Source organism: Phalacrocorax carbo, chromosome 16 (genome assembly GCF_963921805.1).
Source record: "Phalacrocorax carbo chromosome 16, bPhaCar2.1, whole genome shotgun sequence".
Taxonomy (NCBI): domain Eukaryota; kingdom Metazoa; phylum Chordata; class Aves; order Suliformes; family Phalacrocoracidae; genus Phalacrocorax; species Phalacrocorax carbo.
In genome coordinates, this window is record NC_087528.1 from 5,708,289 (window position 1) to 5,732,135 (window position 23,847).

Consider the following 23,847-nt stretch of genomic DNA (forward strand, 5'->3'; position numbering starts at 1 on the left):
AGGAAAACCTGACCTCTCCTGCACCATCATGGAAGGGAGAGAAGCTTAGAGAGCTGAGTCTATATAGTTATTCAGACACATTGACCCTGAGATGTTCCAGTTAATAAAACAGCTCAAAGTTTTTCCAAAAAGCCAGAAAACAGGACTACCATTCTTCTCCTCCCACTGGCCCCAGACCCTTCCCTGCACAGCCACCATTAGAGACAGAGTAGGTTAGTGTAAGTAACAGTTTTAAAAGCAAAAGGACAAGAGATTCTAACCCAAGGCCTTCACCTTTACTCTGTAGGGCAGGCAGCTGCCCCAAGGACATTACTGTGCCCAGGCCACCTGAGCACACTTAGTTGGTTAACTGCTGTACTTACCCCTCCTCCACACTAGCCCTTGGATCATATATATCTTTCCAAAAGGCAGACGGTAGTTTAACTCAGTTATGAACACGGCACTAGTAATCAGATTTCTGTAAGATACCTGGAGAGGAGCAGCAATGCACTTGTTCTGCAGTAAGAGTAGGCTGCTATAGGCAGAAGTTAGAGCTTGGGCTGACCAAGCTCTTGTAAACCCACCATCTTCAGATTGAATGATTCATGGTTCAGTCCTGCATTCTTGGTATTATGTTTTTGATTAACTATACTTACCCCATCAGTCACTTGTTAGAGAACAATTAACACAGTTCAATTTGATGTACTGATATCACTTTATTGACCTTCAAACATAAAACATCTTTAAAAGCTGACTCAGTGTATCGATTACAGCACTGGGTTACATAGAATGTGATTGGTAATGTAGGGGTTCAGAGTAGTGGCTCATGCTTTGTGAAAAGGCCTGTATTACCCACTTGCGTTCTTATACCTGACAGGGACAGTAAGAGCCAGGAAGAAAACAAGTATTTACACATACAGCTCAGAGAATGAAGTTTACAGTTACAAATTCACATATATACAGCTTTGAACTGTTCAAGTACATTTCAGTTGGACACAAAGTGCTACAGGTCACATAAAAACACAGTAAAAACAAGAGGAATATTAAGACAATATTAAGACAAAGAGGTGGCAGTCATTTGTGTGCCAAACAACTTGAAGGAGGCTGCAGTATATGCAAGACCTAGAAGTTGAAAGTGTCTGGAGTATTGCCCTGAATTTGGAAGGTGTAGCTGGCAGCAGTAAATTCTGGTACAACAGTTTGGTCTTCCTCCTCCTAGAAGGAAAAGAAAAAGAGTTTTGGAAGAGCAGTAGCATTTTAATCTAGTAGTCAGTGCTAGAATAGAAAATAGAAGTGGGGAGAAACACCCAAACAATCCTGAAGCCACTTACTTCTGCTGAGAAATACTTCTCGATGAGGGTGGAGGAGGCTTTGTATACTTGTTCATTTTCATGTGACTGGAGAGCTTCAATTTTGTCTAGACCTCCACACTCCTCAATCATGAGGCAAAGTTTTTCAGTCTCATTAATCTTCTCAGCAGCCTGCAAGAGACAAGCATGGAATAACCTCAGCAAAGATGCACGGCACCAACTACTGGAGAGCCATTAGCAACAGCTTCGACAACAGTTGAGTATACTGCATCCACATACCAAGAAGATATTAGATATGGCATCCAGGATAACTAGCACAGTTTTGCTGTCTTTAGCTGAGAGGAGATTCAGTAGGGGTTCAACAACACCAGCCTGAACGAGATACACGATCTGGTCAATTGTTCCACCACTTGTGTAGTTAGTCACAGCCCACACAGCTTCCTTTTGGGATTTGAAATCCCCCTGTGAAGGTCAAAGCAGGGTATTTGAACACAGGCAGGAGTAGCAACAGCAAAAGCCTCAACATAGTAAATACAGTTTGTTTACCTTCCTGAGAATGCCAATGAGATAAGGTACAAGACCATGGTCTATAACTTGCTGAATCTGGTCCTGCCGTCCAGCAGTGATGTTGGACATTGTCCATGCTGCTTCCTTCTGAATGTTGCTTTTATGATGAGAAAGGAGACTTGGAAAGACAGACAGTGCTCCCGAGTCGATGACAACCTGTGTCTGCTCATCAGTACCAGTGACAATGTTTCCTATTGCTCTTAAGGAAGGAGTCTGAAACAAATATGAAAATAAGACTTGGGAAAATTGGTATCATCTAATCTGTGCTTGAACAAATACAGCCATACTTGACACCCCCCTGCTATCACGTTCCTAGTTAAGAGCATGATATGCTATGTACTGATGAGCTTGAAGCTCCTCATTAGCATGACATATGCAGACATTAAGCATGCTGAGACTGCACGCCTTCCAAGGCCAATCTGCAAACAACTATCCAAGACAGAGCTTAGGAAAACCACCTCCTAGAGACCAATGCAGTTTTATTATACTATAATTATTAGTGTGCACGGAGCCCACTTCTAAACACTGTCCCTAGAACTTGGATTTGCAATGGTAATTTAGAGCTAAAAGCAAGCTTTAAGAAATGTTGACTGCTGTGCTGGCCTATGTGTTAAATCCAATGATTGCGTAAAGCAGCTTGATAGTCACGAACAGCAATAGTCTACACCTCACATGAGGCAGTGTCCAGGCAAGATAGAAGCTCAAGTCTTACCTACACAAAACCTGGAACAAGCATCAGATTTGTGTGTGAAAAGAACCATTCAGTTACATGGACACTATTCTAACTGCAGTTTTATTTATAACGCAAATCAAGTAACAGCAATCTGCATGGCTGATTAACTTACCATTATTGGCAGCTCACTACACCCCAGGAGTTTCACAAGCTGTGGCACCAAGCCAGTTTTCACTACAACTTCAATCCTGTCATTGGAACCATCTGTTAGATAGGAAAGTGCCCAGCATGTGTCTGCTAACACCTCATGATCATCATGGTGCAAAAGCCGAACAAGGGTTGGAAGAATCTGCTCAATAGCTTCTATGGGTGGCGCAGGATTCTTATTACGACACAGGTTTGAGAGGGTCCAGGTAACATTGCGTAAATAGCCAGACTGCAAGTGTTGAAATAAATGGTTAGCAACTGTGTAGTTACTTCAGCTCTTGTGTTCACTTTTTAGTAATTGCAACTAGAATTATACTGCACACTTACAGCCAGAGAAGAAAGGTCAGGAACAGCTAGTAGACTCAGTAGTGGCTCAATTGCACCAAATTTGATAACCAGATCTCTATAGGTAGAGCCATCCCCTGAGAAAACAAGAAAAACAGCCAGGTGAAGACCAGGACAGAGGGATGTGTGCATGCAATCATTATGTGTTAGATGACTTCTACTGCTTAAGAAGTGCTAGGTAAAACAAAAGTAATAACAGGACCAAATGACTACTGCCATGGTTAAGTCATACAACAAACGTGTTTCTCTAATCAAAACCACCAAGCTTAACTTTTTCTGTTGGAAGACGTGGTAATTTAGTGTATGGGTTTAATAGCTTTGCTTAGTTATGAACTTGAAGACACTTGCATGTTTCTTTAAAAACATATCTGAGCCTTACCACTAGTACAGAGCTCTTCCCATAACGTGGGAGTTCAAATGCATTATAATAATTGGTTGCATGACTGACATTCCTTCAGCATTGTACTATATAACCTAATGTTTGAATTATTCTATTGCAAGGTACAAAAGTACCTTATAATCAAGTTTAAGAAACTCTAAGGACAAACTTCAAAAAAACTCCAGTGAAACAAGGCTTTTATTGAGCTAATTTTCTCTGTGTGAAGATTCACTGTTCTCTAAGGAACAGATATTAGAAACCATAATAAATACAGCAAATACAATATTAGAACTGTATCATTAATTTTGACTTTTGTATGAATAGGGTACAACACTAGCAGATCAAGTAATCCTGAAAAGTGCATGAGAAACTTGAGCATGTAATACTTTCACATCACTAAGTAGCTGTTTCAAAGCAAGGAATACTGGCCATCACATACACAGTTATATGAGCCATCTACTTCCCCCCCTTTCCCCTCCTAGGGAATGAGCTCCACTCCATGTGTTGGTAAGTCACAAACACATGCAGAGAGATATGTTAAAAATCCCTGTGTTGTAGCCTGCTTACATAGCTCTGTGAAAGCTGAACTTAACCATGGAAGCAATCCACATAATGCAACCCACAGGTTGCCAGGTATTGCACGAGACATCTTATACCAGGTCTGAAGATAAAGACTTGTCCATAGCTTACTCTACATTGCAGAGCGTGTCTTTACTTGCAAAGCATTAAGGTGGAGTTCCTGAGAAGCTCAGCATGTTGCATGACATGTCAGTAGTCATGTCCTCCTGTTTTAAGTAAGGGAACAGGTCTGTAAGAGTTGTTTAGCCTGTTGACATACCTGCAATATTTCCTAATGCCCACACAGCCTGTTCACTGATGTGAGTATGGGGAGAGGCCAGGAGTGAAATGAAGGCTGGAATAGCCCCACCATCTACTACGGCCTTTGTTTGTTCTGACGTGCCAGAAGCAATGTTGGTAAGTGCCCAGGCAGATTCAAACTGAATAGGACTGCAGTCTGCTCTGCCCAGGAAGGAAACAAACTTTGGAATCAAACCAGCCCGAATTATGTTGTCTATGGGGGGCTGCTTCTCTCTTGAGAGGAGTTTCCTAAGGAGGAGGACAAACAGAAAGCATTATTTTTGCCTGCAGAGATCTGAACAACAGGTTAAACAGTCTAAGAAGATCCATGTTTAAGAATTAAAAGGTTCAGTATTGCCTCAACATTTAGAGAAAACAACAAAACAGGACATGGAAGAGAAATACAGACAAGCTGAACAGCTGTTTCCTAAGCCTCTCAACATTGGTTTTGGCATGTCATCACTGTATGAGAGGTTCTGTTCACACTCTGAAATAAAGCAGACCTGCAAGAGTCATACTATATCTGAATTGCTAGGTTTCTCAGCAGACAGGTTAAGGATTGCCAGAAACAGCACTGCAGCAATACACAGGCTTGCTAAAGGAGATTTCTTCTTCCAAATCTAACAGGAAACTTGGCATACTTCAAATCCCACTCATCTTACTGTTCACGTTATTCTAAGGTAGATCAGTGCACTCGACTATTGTAGTCTTGTAGTCAAGTGTTAACACAGTTCAGAGTTACTGTATTTTGTTATAACAGATTATTTTTTATTATTACTCCTACAACTTTAAGACAACTACTATTTATTTTGCCACCTCATAACCACTACAAAGAATTACTACTTCCTAGTAAAATCTTCAGGCACTTTAAATATTCAGAAGCCACATGATTTCAACAAAATTACAATTAATTTAAGTGTACCTAAGCATTGTATAAGGCTGATTCAGGTGTTTGTTGAAGTACTATCTGATAAGAGCAGCCTTGGCTGCTGCCATAAGCAGACACTTTGGCCCATAAGCCAATTCTTTTACCTTGCCTAGTTACTGGCTTGCACAGCTAAACTGGTTACCTCTATAAAGTCCTTACCTGGCAGCTTGAGTAGCCTGTAGCTGAAGCTCCATATTATTGACATTAACTCCTTTGACTATTTCTTCAACTGACCAGTGTGCTGACACCTGCACAATAAAAAGTTACATGAACGCTTTGTTGGGAGAGGCACATGTCTTCATGAACCCAGAGGCCTTCCACACAATACTATGAATAGACCCCAGTTAACAACCACTTCCTTTATTAAAGGATTATTCTACTATGTAATACCCCAAAAACTGTGGAAGCTGTAGCTGACGAGGTTATCTAAGCTACTGAAAGCTTTTTAAACCAAGTACTTTGCACCACTGCTACACAGCTACACTAGCTTAAACACTCTGGCTACATTTTAAGAGTGTTGTCCATTAGAGGTAGCAGTATAGCCTTAAGTCAGTAATGTATGTGTAGTATACATAGTAACTGTAGAGTAGCGCTGTGCCCCACAGGTGAAGGGATTCATACTAGTATGGCTGCATGAGCCCATGTTGCAAGACCTCCAAGTGTAGCTCATCTGAGTGCCTACTTACCTGATTGCTCCTATTTTCCTGAAGGGGAGAAGTAGCATCATCTGGTAAAGTGCTAACATTTCTTCTTTTAAGCATCTGGTCATCTTTCTTGGCTTTCCTCAGCTCTACATTGACTTCAATACGCCGCCTTCTCATTTCCTGGAGGATATATATTCGTAGTAAGTTCTTGGCTTTTACAGCTCACATTTAAAGAGGTGATAGCTAGCTAAAATACTAATTGCATCAAAATACTCACCGTAGTGTCCTTTCCTTTGTTCTTGAATCTGTTCAAGCGAGCTGCTGCTACATTGGCATTCTCATTTGCAGACATCTTGCTTATTAGATTTTAAGAGAACCAGATAAAAACACGCCTGAAAGCAAAGCAAATAATAAACAGGAAGTTTACTCCGCAGAAGTTAAGAACTGGGATCAGTACTTGAGAATGAGACACACTTGTCCATGTTAGATACAGTAACAGCCTCTGACTTGATTAACAATACTAGTAACATAACAGCTGTCCCTTTAAACGCTTAGTTGCTACAGCGAGCTCTAGCATTAACACAAAAGTAGTAGCCACACATTTATCGTTTTATGACACAAGAACATTATCAGAGTCATTGTTCATAGGAGCAATATTAGTCTTCCTCCCCATGGACAGCACACATATTTTTAAGTACTGTTTTCACCATGCCGTGTATCTGCATTGCACAGACACCCACCCAGTCCCACCCCGACCCCCTTCGCTGGGAACAGCGACATCTCGTACTGGGAAGGGCCCCAGGGGGGCTCGCTGTGCAGATGCAGCCCGCAGCACGTAGTAGCGGCTACACTGGTAAGGAGGCAGGCTCCTGCACCTTCGCCAGCTGCAAGGTGACCCACAGCATAAGGGCTAGCTTCATTGCGGCCACAACTCCGCCGGAACACACGGCCGGCTCGGGGACGCGCCAGCCCCACTCCAGGCAGTTGCCTGTGACCGTAGGGATCCGAAAGACTCCGGAGGGAGTCCCCCACCCCGCGCTTGCCCCACCGCCGACGGAGCCCAGTCCCTCCTGGCAGAGCAGCGCACGGCCCGCACCGCCGCTGCCCCACACCCGGCTCCTCGCCGCCCCAGCCCTCGCCGCCCTTCCTGCCCCCGCGGCCGGGCACCTCCTCCGCGGAGCTCTGCGCACCAGCCGCCCTACGCCGCCGCCACTGCCAGCCTGCGAGCACGCTGCCACTGCCCCCGCCTGCTCCAGGCGGGATTTAAATTTCCCGCGCCCTCGCCCTGCCATTGGCCAGTTCGAGCCATAGCAACCTTCTGATTGGCCAGTTTGAAATGCAACTCGTCTCGCGATGGAAGGGGACCCAATCTCCACCCTGCTCCCGGAAGGGCGGACCAGGCGTCACGTACTCCAACACCCCGCCTCGACACCACAGCTCCCGGCAGCCAAGGCGCAGGGACCGTGCCGGGAGGCGGCGCTTGGCATGCCGGGAGTCGTAGTTCCGCAGAGGCTGGCTCTGAAGGGGCCGGCCAGGGAAGGCGAGCGGTATGGGCGGGGAGGGGTCTGCGCCCCTGCGTGGGGTGCGGACAGGGAGATGCTCACGTTCGGAGCGGTTTGGGGCAGTAACATGCCATCGCCTCACATACAGCCTGATTTCATAGACTCATAAAACCACAGAATGCCCTGAGTTGGAAGGGACCATGGAGTCCAACTCCTGTCCCTGCACAGAACAACCCCAAATTCACACCATGTCTCTGAGGGCCTTGTCTAAGTGTTTCCTGAATATCCCCAGGCTGGTGCCGTGATGCCTCCCTGGGGAGCCTGTGCCAGGGCTCCACCGCCCTCTGGGGGAAGAACCTTTTCCGAATACCCAGCCTAACCCTCCCCTGGCACACCTCCCTGCCATTCCCTCGGGGCCTGGCGTTGGTCACCAGAGAGGAGAGATCAGCGCCTGCCCCTCCTCCTCCCCTTGGGAGGGAGCTGCTGAGCGCCATGAGGGCTGCCCTCGGCCTCCTCTGCTCCAGGCTGAACAAACCAAGGGACTTCAGCCACTACTCCTACAGTTTCTCCTTCAAGCCCTTCACAACTCTGTGGCCTCTTCTGGACACTCTCTAGTAGCTTTGGATCCTTAGTACACTGTGGTGCCCAGAACTGCACACAGCCCTCGAGGTGAGGCCACGCCAGCACAGAGCAGAGTGGGACAACCCCCTTCCTCGGCCGGCTGCAGTGCAGGGCTTGGTGCACCCCAGGGCACGGCTGGCCCTCTTGGCTGCCAGGGCACGCTGTCGGCTCATGTTCAACTTGCCATCACCCAGAACCCCCAGGTCCCTCTGCAGAGCTGCTCTCCAGCCTCTCCTTCCCCAGTCAACCTCAGTCACCACCAGGTCACTGCAGGCTTTTTCCAGAGACTCCCCCATGTTGTCCCCTAGAAACGTGGTGTGCAGGAATTTAAAGAAAACAGGGTGTGAGATTGCAGTTGAAAACACTTCAACAGCAATGGGGGCAGGTCACAGCTAAATCATACAGAATAACAAAAAAAAGTATGCCAGCTCCTGTTGCATACCCAGAAAATAGACAGATTTGGGATTACTTCTGATGGGATGGAATATGAAAGAAGAACACCCTGTTTCACAGAAGATGTAATTCAAACCATAAAATCTGAGGGGACAAACATGACTCTGCCAGCAACTCAAGCACTTCAACATTTATAATGCACAATTCAGGGTAGACAAGTGTCAGAGATGCACATTGATAGATCTGTGTGTTAGACCATCACATTAAACCACTTATACTGGCCTGTAGATGCACACAGTAGTTGACAAAGGTGTATGTAGAGGAGGAGGAATTACTGGAGACATTTTACATGGCTTGTTTTGGGCCTTCCAGTTCTGATCTTTGTAAAAGGTAACTATCACAAAACCATTGAAGCAATAGTAGGGAGTCAAGAGAAAAGAAAGCCTACCAGTCACAAACGGAGATAGTGAAAAAAGATTAGTCTGACAAAAAAACAGCTCAAAAGTAGAAATGAAGGTAAGACACCTGGTGTGCAGAAGGATCTGAGGGCCAGCGTGAAGAAAGTCCGCCGTGCCATAAATTGCTGGAGGGTGCGTGGTCTGGAGTGTAACCTGGATGAAGGAGGAAACGGGAGTGCAGGGATGGGTGTTGCAGAGCAGGGAGAGGGCTGCCAGTGATCTGGAAACTCGTGGTGGCTGCGCACGAGGCACTGCAGGCCGACGCAGGGTGAACATGCCCTGAGGTGAGACGCAGGTGTCACAGCTTAAGGGGCTGTTATCAGCACAGGAAAATGACAAACGGAGACGTGTTGGGAGGCTGGAGAGCTGGGGGCGAACGGCCCCAAAGTGGCTGAGCTGGGACTCAGGTGATGGTCATGGCGACAGGGCAGGTTGCGCAGGAAGAGGGAAGACGGCCCGCGAGGGGAGGGAGACCCCCGAGGGGAGAAAACCGAGCCGCCGGGGCGGGGCGAGCAGGAGCCAGCGGCAGGGACGGCGCGGTGGTGCGAGGCCGGACGTCGGGAGGCCCGTGAGGGAAAAAGTTTAAAGGCGAGGGTCCCTGGAAGAGGGCAGCTGTGGCCCGGAGCGGATCTCCTCAGACGGCCACGCACGGAGGGGACCGAGGACGAGGTCCCCGCGCCGCGCGGAGGGCGCTAACGGCCACCGCGCGCGACAGGCCCTGACCGCGCGTGAGGCGGGCGAGGCTGAGGGCGCGCGCCCAGACCCCGCAGCCAGCGGCAGCTCGGACTCGCGTGACGCGGAGGGGCGGGGCCGCAGGGTGGGCAGCGCCGTGCCCAATGGGGCTCGAGGGGGCGGACCGAGGCGGTGCTATGAGGGGCGGGGCCTCCGACGCGCAGGGAAAAGGTGCATACCCGCTTATGGGCAGAGCCAACCCCGACCGGGCGGGGCTCTTACAGCGCATCGCTCGCAGCTTTTGCTGGGTGACCCAGTGGCCTAATGGATAAGGCATCAGCCTCCGGAGCTGGGGATTGTGGGTTCGAGTCCCATCTGGGTCGTACCGCCTTTTTGTGGCGGCGCACGGAGGCCGCCCCGTCACCCACCCCGACACTTTTAGCCGCGCCGCCCGCCGCTGCCGGGTGGGGAGACGTGACGCGGAGTCGGGAGCCCGCGCGGGCCCCGGGCACGGCCTCATTCCCTCAGCCGGGGTGCCCGCCGGCACCACGGCCCTTTCCAGGCGCCACCGAGCCCGGTGCCGCCGCCTCCCTTCCCGCAGGGATGCCGGGGCCGGTCTCTGGCAGGAGGACGAGGCGTGAGGCGGCCACCGCAGAGGTGCGGCCGAGCCTGCGGCTGGTGAGTGTCCCCGGCCGCGGCGAGCCCCGGGGGGCCGGGGGCGGTGCGCGGGCGGGCTGCTCTCCTCCAGGGGCCGGCGCCGGGCCGCGCCGTGGGTGCCCCGGAGCCGGTGCGGTGGACACCCGGAGCCCGTAACGCTGCTGCCGCCGGCAGCGCAGCCGCCTGCGCTCTGCCGGAGCGGGTCGCGGCCATTGCGCTGCCCGTCCCTGCTTTCCTCGGGCCAGGGCGTCCTGCTCCCAAAGCCTTTCCCCCGTCCGCTGCTGCTGGCGTACTTGCTGCGTATTGAACGGTAGAAACACTCCCAACGCTCCTAGTGGCCTTTTAATCAAGATCCCGTCCAAGAAGAGAGGCTGCAGCAACTCATGAATACAGACGAGTCACGCACGCAGCAACACCGGTTGAGCCAGGCTACCCGCTGATTTGCACAGAAGACGCCGTGGCGCGCAGGCGGCCTGCGGGACACGCGCGCGTCCGTCTGTCCGTCCATCCGTGCCCGGCGCAGCCGCCGGCGGCACGAGCGTGTGGCGCGCGTGGCGCCGCGCGCTGGGTGAGCGGGAGGTGAGGCGCGCGACGAACCGACGGGCTCGCTCTGCCTCAGCCGTGGCTTAAATTCCCTTTTCCGTAATGGCTATCTTGGGGTACTGTTGGAATCGAAATCTTTCACACAGGAAAAATAAGCATTAAAAAATGCTGCAGTGCAAGCTTCACATGCTAACAGATGTGTTTGAATTTCATTTATTTTGCATGCTGTTCTGGCTAATTTTTCTGTACCTTCATCCGTAGCTGTTTGAGATAAGGCCCTGTATTTTTTAAATAATTTATTAAACTGCTTAATTAAGGCAGTACAAAACAGCGTTTAAACTAGGCAGTAGCTGGACCACATGACACAGGCATTACTGACAGGCAGATTTGCTGTTGGGGAGTGAGTTTTAGGAGCTGGGATATAGTGCTTTTATAGGGGTTCTAAGTTGTTAGTTGCACCTTAAAGGCAGGAACAAGTTCACTGACTTTCATGACATCCAGTAGCAGCTAGTGAGATAAACTGTGACGGTGGAAATCTTGTCTAGCAATAAGGTTACCCATTTCAGCTGAGAGCATAGGAATAAGCCTACTTAATTCAGTAATCCAAATCAGAGTTGGCTCAGCGTGTGAAAATTGTTCTTCATGTTAGCAAATACAGATTTAAAAATAAAGCTTTATCTGGGGTCAGCAAAGCTGCCCCTTGGACTGGACAGCAACTACTACATTTTTCAGTCTGAAAAGAATGACTGGAAAGGCTTCCTTAAACTAAAAGAGACGAGGAGGTGGCCAGAAATACATAAATATGTTCAATTGTAATGCACATCCTTTACAGATGCTGAATCGTGGACGTGGTGTGTGTTCCAGCATTTGTCAATTGCATGTTATAATGTAGTTCTCCATATCCAGTAAAACCACGTTTACTCTATGATTTTCTCTAAAAAACACCATAGGAAGCAAGACCCTCCCCTAAAATAAAAATCTGTTGCTAAAAACACATCTCTGTATGTTATTCAGAAACACAGGTGACTGCAGGCAGCGTGGACTCGTGCGTGTAGGGGCAGGGGGGTGTCGGTGCGTGTTCCTCCTAGGCAGGGGTGGTGGGAGGCTAGCGGGGACGGCAGCAGCTTGGTCTTGCTCCAGTGGGTTGTCCAGGGAGTGATTCCTGTTTCCCCTAAGGCTGCCTCTCATTAGCATGAATCAGGGGAAGGGCATAAAAGACTCCAGTTCATTTTGAGTCTGGAAAAACTTTACCGCAAAATGACAACCAAAGTGTTCTGGCTCCTCTGCTTTGTCATTAGATCATCTTCCAGCTCAGTGGCCGGTAAGTCTGTTAACATTCAAAGCGGGGCTGGGGCATATTTGCCTTTGGTATCAGGGGAGGCTAAACACATTACTACAAACTCTTGCCCGAGCAGCCCGCTTCAGACGTAGTCTTTTCAGCAAGCAATAGCAGTAATCAGGTAAGGGCTGGAGAAAGAAACATTTCAACCTGTTTGTGGGATGGGAATGTAAATGGCAACATTTGATTTGTCAGCATTTGAAAGAATTAAGAGCACCTGCCAAAGGCAGGCAGTTAGCTGGTGCTGTGAATCCTGCTAGCCATCGTTCAGTAACTGAGGTTTGACTTGCTTCCACATCTGGGAAATTTTTAATTTGTGTGTGACCTTTTAGCCTCCTTCCCCTCACCTGTAAACTCCAGATTTCTAATTTATTTCAACACACTCTGTGCTGTCATGTATGCCTGCAGCTAGCTGTCCTAAACAGGTTTGGTTTTTTAGTACCTCATTGACAGAATAGCAATAAGATCCGCATCTGTTCCATTGGGAGGAAGCTGATTATGTTGCAGTTGTATTTCTGAGGTTGCAAGAGCTAGACAGAAATATGCTGGTATAGGAGAACGAACCTCAAGGTCCTGAACAGATTGAGTAGAGAAAAATGAACTATTTCTTGTTACAATCCATGACTAAGAAGGCGTGATAAACTGGTAGAAAAGTGTACTTAGAAAACCAAGTCCAAAACACCTGTTCGGAGTTCACAGCTTCATACTGAAACATCTCCAACACACCCTTGCCTACTGCTTTCTTTAGCTTGGACTTCTTCCACCCCTTTCTTCATGGACATTCTTTTGACTTTATGTGTGGCCAGCCCAAATATCAGGGAATCTTTCCCATGACAGCAGCTGGTGAGAGCAAAGGGGGAGAAGTGGCAAGGTCAGCAGTTGAGTCAGTTATAGAAGATAAACCAGGACGTTGTTCATCTGTGTATGTCAAATATCTCTTTTCACATAAGGAGTTAGGATCAGCCTCCTACACAATGCTAACCACAGACAGCGAACACCCAGACAGCGGCTGTGTGTGGGTGAACTGTTTTAAAACTGTACTGGCTAACTGAAGGCATGCAGTGAAGGACTGAAGTAAAAGGAAAATGAACTACAAGGGGAAATTTCTCTCTTCCCAGGCTAACAGAAGGTCATTTTGCTTTGTGAGGTCCAAGTGATCAAGGTGAAGGTATAAACAAAGGCCTAGGTGACCGTCTAGCTTGTGTGAACCATGTCATTAAGCCTTTCCATTTTTCACTAGGTTCCCAGGCACTTCCTCTCTTTCTCAATCGTTGTCCTCTCAACTTGAAATAAGCCTTGAAATAATTGTTACTCCGCAGCAATAGCCTAGCTACCAGTCTATGGTACTACTACTATACAACTCTGTAGTGCAAAAGTCAGAGACCCAAAACTGTGGATAAAGATCTTTTCAGTAGCATTCAAAGCCTGAAGCCGCTGAAGAGTCCAGATGACATTGTCAATAAGGCATCCCATGGATGGGAAAACCAAATAGTTCTGTTGTCATGGTCTTTTAAACAAGCATCCCAAATGGCAATGTGAACCCTGTTTCCTCAGATGTTCCCTGGAGATTCAGGCTTTTGAGAAAAGGGTTTGTTTATAAGTCATGTTTTTAATTTGCAACAATAATAAAGTAAAAATGCAAATCTCCTGTGTTTTGCTCACACAGCTGCATTCTCTGTACTGGGCCTTCCACGTTTAAGTACAGAACAATGAGGAGCTCTACTATATTTAATCTGTTGATCTATTTATCACTTATATTGTCATATTGTTGAAGGCCTCACGGACTAGAGCCTTAAATCTGCCAGGCGCTTCCCATTCAGAAGGACATGGAATAAAAAAATTAACATGCTAATTCTTTCTCTCTCTCCCTTTTTTTGTATGTAGAATCCCTGTCCTATGCCGAGAAACCCAGCCAGACTCTCAGCAAAGATGCTTATAGTTCAGCAGACGCTGCACCTGGCCAAATCAAACTGCCAGCCTGGGGCACCGGCAGCGCCAGAGAGAACCACACGGAGCGCTGGCTTCTGTCTCCCGCCAACCTGCAGCGGCCAAAGCCTCCTGAAATCATCTCCCTCTTATCAGACAAAAAGAAACGCACCAAGCCTTCTCTCGAAAACAGCACAGGGCTGAGGAAACACCTCTTGCAGTACGGAGGGGCCCTGCCTCTGGAGAGCTTGACTGAGGAGCCTTCTGCCTCCTTTGACTTTAATCACGCAAACAGAAAGCATGCGGACAGGCGGCTGGCTGAGGCTGCCAACAGCGTGTCGGCTCACTTCCATCACGAAGCATCTTCCTATCACAAGCTGACGTCCGTAGTGGAGGCTTATCCTTTTTCAGACTCTGGAGCGGTGGAGTCAGATGATCCTAACGCCCTGGATCACTTCAACCGCCCAGGCAAGATAATCCTCTCTAAACGTACTGATCCATTGAAAAAGATCACCAAACCCTCCTGGGTCACCAACCGCCAGTCATCCAGCTTGCCATACGACTTCGGTGTGCTGAAGAAAGGTAAGGGGATAGACTGCTCTGGCGAGGGATATCCGGAGCTTTCCAAAGGTTGGGTGGCATCGTTTGGATGACATATCCCAAAAGGGCCCGTTGCTGTCCCTCAGTCTGTGTGCCTGTTCCAGATGGCGATAAGGAGAAGGCATGTCTGAGCGAGTGCAGGAAAGAGAGGGACGAAGCGGAGGCCTACTGCGCGAGCGAGTTCGGTAAGTTGGGTCTTCCGCCATGCGCACAGAGCGGCTGCTTGCTTCATCTATTACTGACATTTCACTTCTACTTTTAAGATACTGTTTCACTAAGTATGTTAAATAATTGCTAAGTACACTGAAAGGACCCATCACAGGTCTTTACAAATGTATTACAACAAATGGTACCGAGTCTTATGTTACCCATTCCCTACCTTGGGCAAGTACCGCTCTTTTTTCTGTTTCCTCTACTCTTCACTCCTGGGATGAAGACAATGTTCTTGCAGCTGGTCAATGGAACCGAAAAGACCAATTGTTCCAGATACTCTAGGGATTAAACATTGTAGCTGTGTTACCTCTTAATATTTAGAGTGAGTTTGTGATTTTGGGGGGGCTGAAGTTTCAAATGAAAATAAAATGGAGACCCAAACAAAAATAAGAGCAATCGTCTCCGTGGAGAGGATTCTCCCTGAAGTTCCTTAGGACTCAACATCTTTAGTCCTTGCGTCCAAGTTGATGTAGCTAAAGACCGTAGAAAATAGCCTGGCATTTTTGTACTGACTGTTTAAGAGCAATCATTTTCTGACTGAGATCTTGCCTTGAGCTTACGAAGTTGTGAAATAGATACCAGCTTTTTCTCACAGTATTTTAAGAGATAAGCAAAATACATGCCTAGTAGTAACAGATGTTTCCATTTGTAGAATATAAACATGGTATGAGACATCTGTTTTCTCTAAATGGAGAAGTCCGGAAGTGCTTTCTACAAATGCTATATTCTTTATTTTTTACCACTCTCATGCATTCCTGTCAAACGTAGGCCTTACAGCGACCTGACCTTTGTACCTGTCAGCCTTTAACAGTCATCTCTGAAAACACAGGTAGGAAAAAGTTGGGCTGAGCAACACGGCCAAGGTTCCACTGCAGTGATCAGAGGGAGCTTTTCACTTCTGTACATTTACAGTGCGGATTTAAAGACTCAGTGACTGGATCGAAGTTCTCACTCAGTGAGGCAGGTGTGACGCCAGTTAAACCACAAACTGGGTGGACAGCATGAAGTGACTGTCTGGGCCTACAACACGGCCTACTTGGTGCCTTTGCCTCTTGGTATGACAAGGGCCTTCTTTCTCTCAAAAGCTGAAGCGTTTTATTAGCAGGTTAGCTTTGGACTTCACTGTGAAGTTTTAAATTTAAAAATTTTACTGTTAGGTAAATGTCTGCTTTTAATATATCAGGATGAAAGAGAGTGCTAAAACATCGCTTTCCTTTGAAACATTTTATAAAATTCACTATGAAACACCTCAGACCTGTAAAGCGTAAGGTTAATAACTCAGCAAAGACTAACGTGATAACCTCATAAAATGTGATTATTTGAAGCAAGTCCTAGTTTCAAGACTGCCCACTTCTGAGCCAAAGAATTTCTGCTGACACTTACTTTACGGCATTTTAAATGACAGCCTTCACATATATCCTGAGTAACCACCAAGATATGTAACCTGATGCTTGCTATTTCTTTTTCCTCCCTCCATTAAAACAGCAGTGAACGGAATCGTTTATAACACGGAAAGACTGGGGAATGGTGTCCACTTGGTTACCCTTTTGGTAAACAGCGATGGATTATACAAGATGAGTCGCCTGTATATTACTCCTGATGGCTTCTTCTTTCGAGTTCACATTCTAGTTGTGGATACTTTAAACTGCAGTAAACCGTGTCTAGACTTCAAACTTGGTAAATAATTCCAGCTACATTCATTCCCCTATTCCTCTTGTGTGCAGTACAATTTTAGTCTGTTCTAGTTTAATAGGTTTATCCTGGGTTGTTGTGTTTTGGTTTTTTTTTGGGAAAAAAAAAAGTCTTTACAGTTAAATTGGAGGGCTTTTCCCTTCCCAGTTTCTCTACGTTTTCAGAAGAGAAGCAACCGCGTGAAGAAGTCAGGTAGCAGTGCAGCCCTTTAACTTTATCCAGTTCCAAAATGATTGCAAGTTTTCAGGATTGCAAAATAATTTAAGCAGGAGCTTCAACTAATGTCTTTGTAGGTAGTCCAGTTTTCCTCCTAAATGCAAGTTTATAAAATACCAGTATTTCCCCTAAAAAGCTTCCAGTTGCAACACAAGACAGTGAATCATTATTTCCGTGTAAGCACAACCCACAAAGCCCCATTCAAGTTCAGGGTACCGCTGTACTAAGCCACACGTTCAGGATGTATTTCTGCAGGGTACAACTTCACATCTATTTGAGAAATCTGTTGCCCTTAGAGCGAGCGTAGCGAATGGATCCACGCCTTCTTCACAGCACAGACGTCTCCTTTATTTTGCAGGCAGTAGATACATAGTGATGGGTCAGATCTACCACAAGAGACGACAGATCCCTGCAAACCTGCTGCGGTTCCTGCGAGGACGCCTGAGGCCAGGGGATGGCTTGCTTAGAAGCAGCAGCAGCTACGTGAAGAGATTCAACAGGAAGAGGAATCACAAAGTGCAAGGTGCTCACACTAAATGCAGATAAGGCTCCAGTAATCCCTGTTTAGGCCACAGGCAGCGGCAGAATTCACCTACCAGAACAAACCTGGCCACGGCTTAGCAACAGGGGGAGGTAGTTCTCCTCACCTCTGAGGCTGGCCGTGATAGGACACTTCTGTGCTTTAGCAAACACTTAGGTGAACATTTTGAGTAGGTACCTGCATATTGCGAAGTTTAGCACAAAAGTCAGTCTAGGGAACGTTAACTGGTCATGAATTTGCTCCAGCTGTTTTCAGAGCCAGGGGTTAGCATTGCCTCCCCTGCTGTAACGTACCCATAATAATCTGTAGTAATTGTACAGTAAAACTCCGAGGCGTTGCTCCAGGTATGCAGGAGTAACTGCACTTTCAATCCCTTAACTCTGAACAAGTGTTAGATGATACCACAGCTTTATCTACGGAGCATGTCCATGGTGTTTTCACACATTTCTGCATAAAGTATTACATGCATTTGATACAAAAGAAACCAACACAACTAAGTATCATTTGTATTGTTTTGGTATCCTCAAACATGTCCATACTGCTTTTAAAAATTACATTATTCTTCAAACAGAGCTGGATTCTCACAATAGGCATACAAAACAGCTACGTAGTTATTTGAGTATATGAATACACTATCTGAAAGCAAATCAAGTAACCGCACAATACAAATGCCCCACCAGGTTTACAAATAACGGCACAAGTTCATGCCAGGAACACAAAACAAGCATGCGACTGCACGCACATTTTGTATGCCTGGTTACACTGCAATTCCTTAAAAGTTCAGTCCTACAACTGTGTACTGAGTGTCATTTCCCCCCGAGAAATGTTACCAAGTTGTACTTGCACATCAGTAAAATTATTTTTTCAATCAAGGATACGATCTTTTAGTACCTTTAATGTGTGGGACATAAGAACCTATGCAACCTCTGCAAAGGGGACCTTGATGTTGGCTATTCCAAGAGTCAGTATTCACAGAGCGTAAGTCTTTAAAAAAAACTAATAAAATGTCCATGGGGCTCTGGGTTCACCATTTCCTGGGTTCTGAAAGATCCAAAAAGATTATGTAATGATATTAAACAATGGCATTTCCTCATTTGACAAGTCAGCTGGGGATTAAGATGTATATTTGTATAAGAAAAACAGGAAAATGCAGTCTAGATTAAAAAAATAAACGTGCATATATATGCTGTGACATGGAAAAGGAAGCAATGGGTTCTATGAGCATTTTCTGTTTTGAAGCAAAGGTAGCTCTAACCCAATTCTACCTGTCGTACACGTCTGCAGCTTGATTTAGCGTTACTGAAAAGCTACGGAGTAGTGGGTGGGCAGTAAGTCACACTGTATGAAGTATGTCTTGATGTGGAATAGGAGCCAAACACCAACATATCATACATTTTGGGACCCAGAAGGCTGTTACTATAGGACAGAAATTTACTCCTAGCTTGTGTCTATCTAAAAACCACACCGAGTCACTTCTGTTACGTGAGAGATTTCACATGGAGCGTGGCATACATGGATGGAATTTTCCTGAGAGTCTTTGAGGGGGCTTTTGATTTGGCAGAACGACTGTTCTGGCAATGAATCAAAGCACTGGGGTGGACTGGGAGGGACAGGAGAAGGAAGGAAAGAGAGTTACATGTGCATCTCGAGTTTCTCTGTTTCTATTTTAACTGAAGTCCAGGGACTAACCAGCAAGTCCTACAGTCACCCATTTGCCCAGAACAGCAATTAAGCACCCTTCCCCACCCCAGGACATTACTGTAATCTAAACTAGGCGAAGTGTGGGTACAAAAAGTACCATCTATGGCTCTATTTCACTTTGATTGTCTCAGAAGAGATAAATACTAGTGTACCAGTGCTAATGACATCTAAAGCCTGAGAAAGTGCCAACAACTGATACACAATGTCTGCACCGCTCTCTCAGATATAGCTATGGCCCAGAAGCAAGCCTGAAGAGCAATTTGTTCTATGTTCTCTCTTTGCATGACAAAGTCATCTTACCTTTCTGGCTTGGAAGGTCACTCCTTAAAATATTATCACAACAGCTGAGCAACAAGGCACTGTATGTCACAGCCTGACTGAAATACAGCTGGAGCAGGAGCATAACTACCGTTCTTACTTTTACCAGGCTTATCACATGCCAACTAATGCACCGAAGAGAAAAACAATTCCTGGATCAAGTGGACTTCCACAATCTTGCACTCATATCACAAAAACCTCTCAGCATTAACCACACTGAAAAGAAGATGGCACTTCCATACAATAGCTGCCACAATAATTTTGGTACCTTACAGTTAATAGTTTTTTCCCCAGCAGGATAAGCAAGAAAATTCTGCAGCCAATACACAGAAATCCAGGAGTACGGGAATCTGGTTGTCTTCCTGTCTTTCCAGGGGTTTACTCAAGGCTTTTGGGTAAGCCCAACTTTTTATTCCATTTTAAATCCCCATTAACTTTTGCATGAACTAAGTCTTGACCAAGGATAATTGCTTCAAATTTGTTTGAGGAGACAAAAAGAAAAACCAAGCTGGTATAGCTCACGCTATCAAAACATCTGTGTTACAACATATGACCATTTTGAAACAAATCTTGTAATAATTTGTATGAATACAAAGATGACAATGATGGAACAGAGATCACAAATCTTATGAACTTACCATGCTTTTAAGGAAGGTGGGTATTAATTACGAGTGATGTATTTTCAGTAACACCTTTTAACTATAAAAGATCACCATGAATAAATTGAGAAAAGTACCCCAACCTACTCAACGGCAATTCAAAACACTAAAAAAGGCTCTCAGCAAGATTAAGTTGCGTGGATGGATTATTACCCTAATCAACCTGATTCACTGGCAATTATATACAATCCGGCAAAGCCAGGACCTGTACACAATAACATTAGCAAATGTTTCATTAGAAACACCACCAAATCAATGTCAAACACATTACTTTATTTGTCTAGGATGATGCGTCCTATAAGGTACAAAAAAGTACTCTTCAGTTTGCCACAATTTGTTAAAAACATAGCAATCTATTGCCTACAGGTAGGAAAGTTTTAAACGATGTCATATATATTTATATATGAATAAATAGTACAGAAATACTGTGAAGTTTTGATGAGATGCAGGATATGTTCAAATGCTGTTAAAAGTGAGATTTTTTTTCCTTTTTGCATTAAAAACACAATGCGTATAATATGCAGCATTTTTTTAAACGTCAAAGGACAACATAACCTAAATGCAACTACTCTTCTTTAACTTTAAGAAGCATAAATGGATTATTGTTTTCACATTGAACAATTATTTTTAATTTTCACATGTAGGTTAAATGACAACATTTGTATGTACAAAAAAACCCACGGGTTTTTAGTAGATAAAATTATCCCAGAAGAACCTGTACACCTGAGCCTGTAAGTGTAAGAAAGTGTGGTCAGTAGCAACGTCTTTTTAAGAAAAATAACAGAAGAGGTTCTTGCATAGCAAGGTGTGAGGTTAAACCCAAGAGGAGCTTATCCATAAATCAGGTAAATCCCAGATCACTGTAGAACAGAAGTTAACTGTGAATTAGTGCAAAAGCTCGTCGAATGGTTGAAGAGCCGCATACAAACCACGGCCGATTAACTATGGACAGGTAATATGAGCAAGTCATTTACATACGCAACGTGAAAGTGATAGGCCAGCAAGAAACAGCAACGTCATCTGCAATCTGCATCTTCTCGTGACTTCAGTTTATCCCTCATAGTAGCACTCCTCACACAGGAGACGAGGAAGCAGTCCAGAACGACTTTCAAAGACACAATTACCCTCGGTACTTTACATTCCTAGGGTACTTGGCAAAATATCACTTAGTTCAGCAGTGGGCAGTGACATTTCACAAAACACTTCCTACCATGTTGTCTGTTACAGTAATTTTGGCACCACTGTAAGAGTTTCATAAAGGGATAACAGCTGCTTACGAATGACACGTAGTAAACGCTACCTTTGGAGCAAGATAAAGTCAGATCTCCCTGGCCACTTCCCTCCCCTACTACTTGCAATATCTGAACAGATCCCCGAAGTGTTACAAACATATTAGCGCACACTCAAAGACACCTACATCTGTGGGGAGAACAATTATCTCCATTTATTTTGTTTCATATACATCCATATTTTGAATTTTAATACAAAAGAAAAAAAATTAGAATCTGACAAATGTTTACAAACAAGATACCTTCAAATAGATTTTACTCATTTCAGTCTGGTGCAGAGTAAATGACAAATTGTACTGTTATATTCAAGGCAACAGAGTCTGTAGTCCATGACCACTTAGCCCAACTTTTATGCAAGCTTAATTGTTTTTATCTACCATGAATGATAAACTCATTGTTGATTCCCAGTTCTGTGTGTGTGCACATGTGTACATAGCAGCTCCTTTCATAGAAAGAAAAGACATCTAGAGGTCTTCTTGTACTTTTACCTACAGGAATCATGTTAAGATACAGAATGGATTACATGTAACCGGGGCTGGATTTTATAAGAAAAAATAATTAGCTGACAAATGAGGGCAGCAATAAAAAAGCGTCTTTTTTGCAACAATAAATAAATACAGTCAAAGTTTTCTGTGTGGACTTTAAACCAGCTTCTTCACTGAAGAACAGACGTGGCATTTCCATGGAGTTAAACGTGACCCCATTTACTGTATCTTTTTCTTGCTCTCTTTCTCTCTCTCCTTCAACAAAACAAAGTTTTCCTGCTTCTGCCACAATAGTACAACAATTTGATCTTGACAAGAAAGTGGTGCTGCTGATTTTTATTTCTTTGTCCTTTGGACAAAATAAGCCAAGAATATAATTTGACTGTTGTGACCAATAAAAACGCAGTTTACATCAAGTCTTGTCAGGATAACCTGACTAAAAATATCTGGCTTCTTAATTAAAAATTTTCAGACAACCAGATCCTTGCTCGTGTGTTACGTTAACACGCTGAACTCTAAGAAGCTGTAGACTGCAGTTTGTTGTTATGGGACCTGCAGAGTACAGAAGAAAGTGAAGAATTAAGCACCCTTCATTTTGGAGAACAAAGTTGTCGCAAGGTGTTGCCAAGGGTAAATAACAATGAGGGAATTACCACCATGTTGCTTCCATTTATTTTCTTCCCCTTCAGAAAAAAGAACTCCTAAAATAATTCCCTCAGAATTTTAAGCACATTTTCTCCTTCAGTATACAAGTATTTCAGTACTTGTAAATGCAGTGTGTCACTGGAATATCCCAAAATGCCTGAAATCAGTTTTACTCTCGTATTTACATAATAGTAGTCCATCAAAAGGAAAGCAAAAGACATTTTTAATTGTGAATATTTATAAGGTATACTTTGCTTAAAGTCATCAGGAAGTCTTTGGATTAACTTAATAGAAAAAACTGAACAGGCACGTTGAAGTCACATGTTTGCTAATCAGGGTTCAGCAAAACTCCTCTTTGACATTCACAGTTTTTATTAGTGACTGAAAATAAAACAATAAAATACATGGTTTCCAAGATGAATTTTTCATTTTTCTCAATACAGTATTCGAGGAATGGGACAATTTTGTTTGTTAATACAGTTATGTTTACCAGCATGACTGCTGGTAACAAACACCAAAACCCCAACAACATTTACTTTTTAGACAAATGATCTGGATTTTTAGGGCAGTTTAATGTCATTGAATTGTACAACAAAAGAAAGTGACCCCAATATCCAGCTCTGATTCCAGTTAAAAAGTTCAGACTAAAGATATCACAATCTGCAAGAAAAGAAAGAACATGGATGGTATAAATGAAAAACAATAATAAATAAGATGCAGCAATGAAATTAGTGTGCAAGCAGCGAATGCTGGATAACCAGCCCAAGCAAGATGACAGAAACATGAGTTGAAAACTACCTGATAAAGATCATTCAGACAGTATTAAATGGGAAAGAAAAATGCTGGACTCACTCATTTCATCTCATCCCTTCTCATCAATCCTATTCTCGTTGCGTATAGAAAATTAGACAGCTTCCACAACAGTGGATATAAAGTGAAGCTTTCAACTTAATTACAACTGGGTATAATAACGCATTAATACCTTAGACTAGCAGTCTGTTACGGTTTTGACTGTTACAGTCAGATGGACAAAGTTAACTACTATACATATACAATTTCTCAGTAATGCTGAAAGGCATCCAACAGTTGTAACTCAGTTACAGCTGGCTTATGTTGGCACACAGCAGTGATGCTGGAGAAATCTCTATACTCCATTAGTATTTTGAGTAAGCTGGTTTTAGGAACAGCTGTACGAAATGCCGCATTATAATTTGACGAGTGCACGAACAACTCACTGAGTAGTGCACGTACAACATACGTGCTACTAGACAGAATGGGCAAGCAATAGAAAAATGTGTATAGCAGAGTTGCATATGCTTTTTCAGGAATGTCTGTTTTAGGGAAATACTCTACATCAATCCTGCAGAAAAATATTTACAAAGGAAGTTTAATTTTAAATAATTTTAAATTGTGTTTAGCTTTCCATATCCTAGTTTAAACCTTAATCCCTCTGTTTCAAAGACGGTAAGTTATAAAAACATGAGAGA

General features: G+C 44.7%; 3 protein-coding genes and 1 non-coding gene across 14 annotated transcripts in view; 2 read left to right on the forward strand and 2 right to left on the reverse strand.

The window, feature by feature from the left end:
- Positions 1 to 675: 675 nt before the first annotated feature.
- KPNA2 (karyopherin subunit alpha 2) lies at positions 676 to 7,144 on the reverse strand. Its single transcript, XM_064466957.1, has 11 exons — positions 7,058 to 7,144; positions 6,168 to 6,282; positions 5,933 to 6,070; positions 5,406 to 5,494; positions 4,299 to 4,567; positions 3,064 to 3,158; positions 2,702 to 2,965; positions 1,836 to 2,069; positions 1,569 to 1,751; positions 1,311 to 1,460; positions 676 to 1,194 (listed from the first exon to the last, which is right to left on the reverse strand). The coding sequence occupies exons 2-11, from the start codon at positions 6,240 to 6,242 to the stop codon at positions 1,102 to 1,104; spliced, it is 1,590 nt and encodes a 529-aa protein (XP_064323027.1). The 5' UTR covers positions 6,243 to 6,282; positions 7,058 to 7,144; the 3' UTR covers positions 676 to 1,101.
- Positions 7,145 to 9,846: 2,702 nt separating this feature from the next.
- Positions 9,847 to 9,919, forward strand: TRNAR-CCG (transfer RNA arginine (anticodon CCG)). The gene has a single exon. It is a non-coding gene; the product is annotated as a tRNA-Arg (tRNA).
- Positions 9,920 to 11,909: 1,990 nt separating this feature from the next.
- C16H17orf58 (chromosome 16 C17orf58 homolog) lies at positions 11,910 to 18,136 on the forward strand. The gene is made up of 5 exons (XM_009513380.2): positions 11,910 to 12,057; positions 13,960 to 14,583; positions 14,706 to 14,786; positions 16,300 to 16,491; positions 17,081 to 18,136. Exons 1-5 carry the CDS (start codon positions 11,994 to 11,996, stop codon positions 17,266 to 17,268), a joined length of 1,149 nt encoding a protein of 382 aa, XP_009511675.2. The 5' UTR covers positions 11,910 to 11,993; the 3' UTR covers positions 17,269 to 18,136.
- A 3,225-nt stretch (positions 18,137 to 21,361) lies between these two features.
- Positions 21,362 to 23,847, reverse strand: part of BPTF (bromodomain PHD finger transcription factor) — a 57,695-nt gene continuing 55,209 nt past the window's right edge. For 10 of the 11 annotated variants that reach the window (XM_064467345.1, XM_064467340.1, XM_064467347.1 and 7 more), the window contains one exon: positions 21,362 to 22,267. In XM_064467345.1, coding sequence (XP_064323415.1) covers positions 22,231 to 22,267 — 37 coding nt within the window. In that variant the 3' untranslated portion in view covers positions 21,362 to 22,230. Of the gene's footprint in view, positions 23,021 to 23,847 lie in introns of all 11 variants that reach the window. The other variant, XM_064467339.1, reaches the window with a different exon arrangement.

Excerpts from the sequence above, each read along its gene's own strand:
- KPNA2 (XM_064466957.1), bottom strand. The coding sequence starts at position 6,242 with ATGTCTGCAAATGAGAATGCCAATGTAGCAGCAGCTCGCTTGAACAGA. Across the intron at positions 5,495-5,932 it reads AGGAAAATAGGAGCAATCAG|GTGTCAGCACACTGGTCAGT; the intron begins GTAAGTAGGCAC and ends TTTATTGTGCAG. Across the intron at positions 2,966-3,063 it reads CTGACCTTTCTTCTCTGGCT|TCTGGCTATTTACGCAATGT; the intron begins GTAAGTGTGCAG and ends CAACACTTGCAG.
- C16H17orf58 (XM_009513380.2), top strand. The coding sequence starts at position 11,994 with ATGACAACCAAAGTGTTCTGGCTCCTCTGCTTTGTCATTAGATCATCT. Across the intron at positions 14,584-14,705 it reads CTTCGGTGTGCTGAAGAAAG|ATGGCGATAAGGAGAAGGCA; the intron begins GTAAGGGGATAG and ends TGCCTGTTCCAG. Across the intron at positions 14,787-16,299 it reads CTACTGCGCGAGCGAGTTCG|CAGTGAACGGAATCGTTTAT; the intron begins GTAAGTTGGGTC and ends CCATTAAAACAG.